The sequence below is a fragment of the Acipenser ruthenus genome, chromosome 18, assembly GCF_902713425.1.
Source record: "Acipenser ruthenus chromosome 18, fAciRut3.2 maternal haplotype, whole genome shotgun sequence".
Lineage (NCBI taxonomy): Eukaryota > Metazoa > Chordata > Actinopteri > Acipenseriformes > Acipenseridae > Acipenser > Acipenser ruthenus.
The window spans coordinates 23,012,851-23,020,513 of record NC_081206.1 but is presented as its reverse complement, the minus strand read 5'-3'; the positions used below and the strand labels follow the sequence as shown (position 1 = coordinate 23,020,513).

General features: G+C 35.1%; 1 protein-coding gene across 2 annotated transcripts in view; it reads left to right on the top strand.

The window, feature by feature from the left end:
* Positions 1–4,969: 4,969 nt before the first annotated feature.
* LOC117418408 (CDAN1-interacting nuclease 1-like) overlaps positions 4,970–7,663 on the top strand; it is a 79,058-nt gene continuing 76,364 nt past the window's right edge. Inside the window, exons 1-2 of one of the 2 annotated variants that reach the window (XM_058991578.1) lie at positions 4,970–5,226; positions 5,513–5,618. In XM_058991578.1, coding sequence (XP_058847561.1) covers positions 5,518–5,618 — 101 coding nt within the window. In that variant the 5' untranslated portion in view covers positions 4,970–5,226; positions 5,513–5,517. Of the gene's footprint in view, positions 5,619–7,663 lie in introns of both variants that reach the window. The other variant, XM_034905460.2, reaches the window with a different exon arrangement.

The following is a 7,663-nucleotide window of genomic DNA, read 5'->3' as shown; positions in this document are numbered from 1 at the left end:
AAACTGAAAGCTGTAAACAAGGTTTCACAGCCTTCTTTGGAACATCTTCGCTTTTCTTTATAGACAAATAAATGTGCCAGCAGCAAGCTCCCACTACAGAATGAAATGGCTTAGAACCATTTACCTCTTCTTGTGGAGGTCAAGATGTGATGTTATGATTCCATACAAATTAAGAGTGGTTGTTATTGTAATGGTAAGTGCAATAAACAGTATGTTTGTTTATTTATTTTTATTCACTTTTTCCACAAATCATTTTTTATTCTGCTTTCCCTCTCGGTACTCCATTGTAAATGTGCTGAATTTAATGGGCTATTTCCTAGTAAAATAATAAAATAAACTTTTTTCTTCTTCTTCAGTATTATAATCATGTGAACATAGGATTTGTTCGGAAAACAGAAGCCCTTAAAATGGCTGTTTATTTCTACAATAAACCAGGTGTAATTACAAAAGACACAGCACTAAAATAAAAAGTATTGATCTGCAGGAGGATTTATGACTAATCTGCCCCAAGTGAGGAAATACTGACCACATGCCATGCAAACTGGTTGATAGCATTCGAAATCTGTTCTTCAAATTGATTTTACCAAAGAATGTGCAGCTGGTCTTTCAGAACATGTATTTATTAAACAAACATCAAACAAATGAATGCTACAGTACCTTTTAACCGTGATTAAACAGTATGAAGCTAAACACAATTATTCATTTTGGAATATAGCAAAGGATGAATACATTTAAAAACAAAAATATTTACAGTTCATTTGTTGAAACTTCTGAAACTGACTTACTGAATATGCAATCGGTTGTTTTTATGATTTTTTTTTGTTTTAATGTACTGATTACCCCCTTATTAAAGTACAGTAACAACTATTAAACAACAGACAGACAGATGGCTGGTCTCAAAAGTGGGTTATATAATCTTCTTGACTAGAAAATTAATTTCAGCCCTGAGATTTTGAATAACTGGCTACTGGGTAACACGCATAAAATATATTGTTTGATTATATCTCTTGAAAGATATGAATCCTTCCAGGTATGTTAAATTATAGTGAAACCTTAAAAACCTTCCACAAATTGCATTAACGGTGTTTATTATTCTCAAATAACTATTTAAAGTTGCCATTAGGCCCTGGGCATTTTGAGTGTAACCTTTAACATGCAGACATTTGAAATGCCGAAAGTGGATATTCAGTACATCAAGACATTTGTTTTCTTTCTTTGCTAAGGCACACTTAGTACACATATATATATTTAGTTTTTCAAGATTCCAAGAACTAGTTACGGAAGTATATATGTCTTTTGGTTTTCTCTTATAATAGAAAAAGTTACCAGTTTTATATTTTTGAACAAAATAAGAAAGAGAAGTGTACAAGTATGTCCATATTCACAAACCATTTACCACCATGTTAAGTTTGTTTTATGTGCATGTAGTTTAAGAGCTCTTAACGTAAACCCTTAATCATTTATTTGACGAAACACCAATGTTTTTTGTTTTTGTTTTATTATTTGATATGGTTCCTACTTTTGTAATAAATTTTACATCTAGTTCACTAAGTAAAAAAAAAAAAAGATTCAGCAGTCTTTTTTAATGTATTGTTTTTTTTTTTTTTTTTTTTTTTAATATTGTAAAATCTGCTCCAACTATTTCAAATATTGAAATCACACTCTTCAGGTATTTCTGGAAGTTAGCTCTCTAAAGAAGGAAACAATTACAACACGTTGAATAGTTTTTCAAAATACCTTTGTAGTCAAAGATGTTACAAACCTGTTTCACTACTCCAAATGACTGCTAGTTATCAACAGCAGTTGTTGCCGAGAATTTACTAAAGATTCTGATGAGCTAGGATTTAACTTTATTTCAATAAACTTTTATATACAAACAATGTTGTGACAACTTACATGTATAGCGTTTAGCCCTTTCAGACTGTTCTTTGTGTGTCTTCAAGTGTTTTCTTTTTAGGAGTTTCCCAAAGATACTGTGCTCCTATGAATGTACACACACCTGTTTGCAAAAGTGATTATCCTTCTTAAATCCGGTCCTGTTTTTTTGTGCCAATGCCAGTACTAGAGTATTAAAATGTTCTGAATGAATTCTATTGATACATAAAAAACATACCTTTTGTTTTGCTATCAACAAATCACATTCCATTTAAACTTCAAGTATAAGTGACCATTCAATACCACCTCTAATTCATTTTGGGGTGTCACAAAGACGGCCAGAGTGGGTGGCGTCAGACCAGACAGGAATACACAGACAGAGACGGTGGTGATGATGAGCTGAGTGCAATGGCTGCACTCAGCGTTTATTAACAAATAAAAAGGTTTTAAACGGTACACAAAACAGGACACGGCACTTGCGCCAAAATAAAGAGACAGACAAAACGGACTAACACTAAACAAACGGTGCACGGAGACAAACAAACACGGTGAGAACAAACAACTATTATATTTACTTCTAATGATTTTAACTCTCCTCTCTCTCACCCGTTCTCCTCTTCCGAACACCCAACCCTGAGTGCAAGAAATGTGCGTCTATATATACTATTGTGCTGGGATTCAATTACTAATTAATTATTCACTTGAATCCCAGCACGTGAATTAATTCTGTGCAACCCCGTGCTCACATATTACATTTAACCAGCACGTGAAGTGATTTGTGCTCTCCTCGTGCCTAAATACAAATCTACACTTTTTAAATACACGTGAAACACAGACCCGTTTATATCCCGTGTACCAATCTATACACCGACATTAACACACGCAACATCCAACATACAACACAGATCACACAAATGCACACAGGGGCGGGGCACTTTGCCACATGGGGCAACAGACATTTTGGGGCAACAGACTAGCCAAAAGGAGATGTTGGATAGATATATATATATATATATATATATATATATATATATATATATATATATATATATATATATATATATATAATACATGTCAGGGATTCATTTGCATAAGAATTGTACAAAAGTGTGTGACACATATCACAGGTTTATTTTAACTTTGTGTGCAACCTAAGTAGAGTGGATCACTACTATACGCAGCTCAGCAAGATTGGAAAAGATCGCTTGTGGTTTGAATTGTTTTCCCATATGCTTCTGCAACCAGTAGGACTTCAAGGGAAAAAGCTGAGACACAAGGGTAACAAAATAACTGCAATGAGTGAAGATCTTAAACCAATCAATTCCAAAAGCACTGTCGGCTTTGATCTATTCCAGTCACAGGTATGAAATAAGCAACAATTCCTTTGACAGGTTTGATGTTGTTTATTGTCAATTATAAAATGGGTATTTTAAATACTCTTTCCTGATTGGTCAAAACAGGTCACATGGGGGTGTTGATATTATAGCATATCACCATGGGTTGGCACTTCTTTTCAAAAGGGGGCAAATCACTGGTAGATATCCATTATTGATTCTTATAAGCTGTTGATTTTTAAAAGCGGACCGATATAATTACAATTAGCAAAAGTGTACATCAGCAGTTTAAATACAGTATACAAATGTCAATGGTGCTCTATCACTGAGGACAATAAATCAAAACAAGTCCTTGTGTGTAAGCAACTTGTTACATGATTATGATTATGTTTACTCAAGACTGCAGAATCCTGTTTTACTACAGTATATTTGAGAAGCGATCGTCTTGTGAGGGCGCCTAGTTTAACTGCCGTGTGGTGTTACATGTAATGGCCTTTTAAAATGACATTAGAGTACAGTATTTTACTGTCAGGACTACCACTGCATTTATGCATCTATGGCTTGCTTTTTTTCAGTTGCGATGCAAATCTCAGTTTTTCACTAAGCGGAGATACAAAGCTCCCCCCCCCACCCCCGCTACACAATCCCCCTTCCTCTGCATGCATTTCACACAATAACAGTGCTGTACTCAGTATGCAGTCAATGAATGTGTATTCACTTTATTGAAACAAATTTTCACTAACAGAGAACACAAAAAATACCTGTACAAGCAGTCGCGCATCTTTCTTTTTCCTGCCATGTCGACATACATAAACTGCACGACTTGCTTTTTTTCTACTGGGAGCCCCTGTGGACCAGGGATTATACTGCAAATGCTGTGTACGTGTCTAATCACGTGAGATGTGATCAAATTATAATTCAAATACTGCTTTATTGGTTGTACATCTCATTGCACTTCATACAGTATCATATTACATGTAGTCAGTTTGACCCGAAATGATTCTTCTAAGCGGATTGCTTGCTTCTTACAGTATTTTAGCATGGTTAGTATAGGAATGATTTTGTCCCAGTGGTTTTGATAACTATATGCGGTTGATTCGTATATCAGTAATTCTTATAAACAGAGTGCACGGTATCACCCTGCCAAGGGCAGTTGAAGCCACTTGGCTTCGCCTTGTGACTTGCAACGCACCCGGGGCGTGGTGATATTAGAGTATATCACACACCCTGTCGTGCCTTATTGCTTACATAGTTTCCTTGGTTATCAACAACAGTTTTAAGCCTTAATTACAGTATATTGAAAAGCCCAAAAGACTAGATGACTGTTAGGTTTAATAAAGTATGGATTCAAATCAGGGGATTGTAAATTGTAACACTTATGGTATGATGTAAATCTTTAGTATTTGATTTCTGTATCTTGAAAAACACAGAAATTAGAGGTTTCATAAACTGTAATAATAATAATAATAAAAAATAATCGTAAATGACGACTGACAAAAACAAACTACTCAAAACTGTGAATTAAACTAAATATATACTGTATAATTCTTCTTCTTCTTATTATTATAGTAATAACAAAACATAACTAAAATACCCAATTATCAACATTAACTTCACAAGTTCACTGACGGCTGACTGTAAGAACACAGTTTCAAGCACATTCCTAATCAATTCGCACCATTTAAATTACAAACTTTAAACAATACAGAATGCTAGCATGCTGCTCTCCACGTTGTGAATGCAGAGATTTTTCTGCACTGACTGAGCCTCCTCTGTCCCAATCGCATTTCACAATACTGACGTTCTCTGTTTCCATCAAATCAGCTTTGCTGTTACTGTTGCTATGCCATGCCTGATTCAACTTGTCCGCGGGAAAATATAAGGAAGTTATTTAGGGTTAACCGTGCCAAATGAATTCCTGGGTTACATGTACAACAATTCCAAATTAATATTTGAATTAACAGCAAGCAGAATATTTTAAAGAAAGGTCCTTGTTATGACTGTATTGCGTTAAAAGGTAATGTGTTATTGAATTGCTGGAGTGCAGGCCCATGTAATGTAAACAGGAAGAAAGAAGAAGGAAGAGAGAGGAGAGAGGAACGATCAGTGTTGTTATTTAAACTAACTCATTTGGGATGACTGTGCTTGTCTGTAAAATTCAGTTTTGTTAACAAGGGGATGCCTTTGTAAAACGCGGGGATTACCGGAGACATAGCTTTTGATTTGACGTTTATTTACGTACGAGCTGGAGGATAAACAAATAAATTTTTATAATTACGTATTTACTGATTTTTATATATAAGGTAAAATGAAACTGGTTCGAGCGGAATATCAAGAACTAGCTAAATATATGGAGCACCTCAGACCTACCAGGCAGTGCATGAAAATGCTTAAAGAAAAGTTTTCCAGGTAAGGCTGTGTGTGTGTGTGTGTGTGTGTTACCAATACCAATAATTTTGGAGGTACTCAATAAATCATGTATTTTGTGCAAATGGTTCCATTAATTGCAGAGCGTCTGTGGAAGCTATTTACACCACTGCTGTAAAAATGTAATTGCTGTAATCCCCTCCTTATTTACACCACTATTAACCAGTCTGTAGTTCTACTGTTTCTGCCAGTAAGAATCCTACACTATGTAAACCACTGCGTATAGGGACCGTTTTCTGAACAGTAGTGTAAAATTGTAAATAACGCATATTTCGTCACTCTTTACACAGTCGCGGTGAGGTGGTTGCCTTGCACCTACGAGAATGTTAGAAATTACAGTGTTGTCTGTCAATAAGAATATTAATTATCTTTTAAAAAAAAAATATATAGTTTGCATATCGTACGTCTGTAATATCATTTCTGTTTTTGGCCTAGGTCGTTTTTTAAGCAATGTCTACTACTTTAAGTAAAGATCTACAGTATTCGGAAGAAAAAAAAAAAACAACATACCCTACTGGTTACATTGTAGTCTACAAGGTGAGGATGTTAATTATATGTGACACAACATGGATATTTATATAAATTTCTACTGTAATTTTAAGGTTTGGACCATGTCAGTCAGTCGATTTCAGTAAAAAGTAGTTCTAGCCAGAGGATTTTGGCTAATGCTTTAACGTATCAATAATTAAGTAAAATACCAAACATCAATGCATCACTTTTTTGTGGCTCCTAATTTGTTCTCCCAGATAAACTCAACCAAAATCATGTGAGCATAGCCAGTTTTATTTTTCTAATGCATGGTAGAGAGAATCTCTATTTGATTGTAGTATGTTATGTACTCCAAAGTTGGGCTGTGCATTAATCTCAGATTTTCTGAGTAATTCTCTTTTAACATGTTTTTTTTGCTGTTGTTGTTGACGACAGGTGTTTTTTTTTAAACCGAATAAACCTATTCATTAATGTGTTAATCTAACAAGAAAAGCTGCCTTTCCCTCGGCTATAGAGTTGAGTACTTTCAATGGCAATTTATTTATGCATTGAATGATTTAAAAGCGATTGGAGGCCGACTTTTCATTTCTCATGAGGCACTGACGTTTGTATTGCTGTACCAATGTTGTGAAACTACAGTAGCAAATGCCACTTGTTCTTCAAGTACACATAACCTTTCCTTAGCCCTGTTGAATTCTGGGAAATGTATTTCTTTGTCTAGTTTAATCAAAAGGTTAACTACATCCTGCCCAGGACTACAGTCCCACAATTCACTGCAGGGGTGACACATTTCTAAGGAAAGAAGCAAAATGAAAATCAGGAAATAATTTAAACAAAAAAAACAAATATGTTAATGGAAATTACTCGGTTGACACAGATGCAATGCCACAGATTTCAAAACTGCCAGATATAAATCTATTAAAAATAGCTATTGACTAAACTGTGATCAAGACTGGTACATATTCATCAGCATGATGTGAAAATTATGAGCGTTATCTGTGATGGAATTTCAACATATATGGCAGTAAATCACACATACCAGGCTTATCCAGTTCCATCGAAATGGACTCCCATATATTAACTTTCACCTCTTTCTTTATATTTGCGATGATCTTTGTCATAAAGCTCTGTGTATTTTTCCACAGCAAGTATTTTTTTTTCACCCATGTCATTTTGGATACTGCTTCACCTTGGTGGACACCATACATTGAAGCTGTTCTTTGATTGCTCAATTCCCTAGTAATGCAACAAAATCGCAAAAAAATAGGATTCAATCCTGTTTATTTCGCGTCATCCTGGTGTCACCCCCGAGTCACCTGTCGTGTCGCCTGTGTTGTGAAAGATATTTATCAAAAGTGTAGGTTCTATTAATTGTCACTGCTGCACATTTTCTCTTGTAAAATTGCGTCTGTTCTGTAGCGGCCTTATCTGCAAAGCCCTACTTAAAAGTTAGGGGGGGTAAATGACAATGTGGATAAATAGCACTTTTTAATCTAAAAGCGAATTGCCTGTTACTGAGGGGACTTCTTTTAAACTGT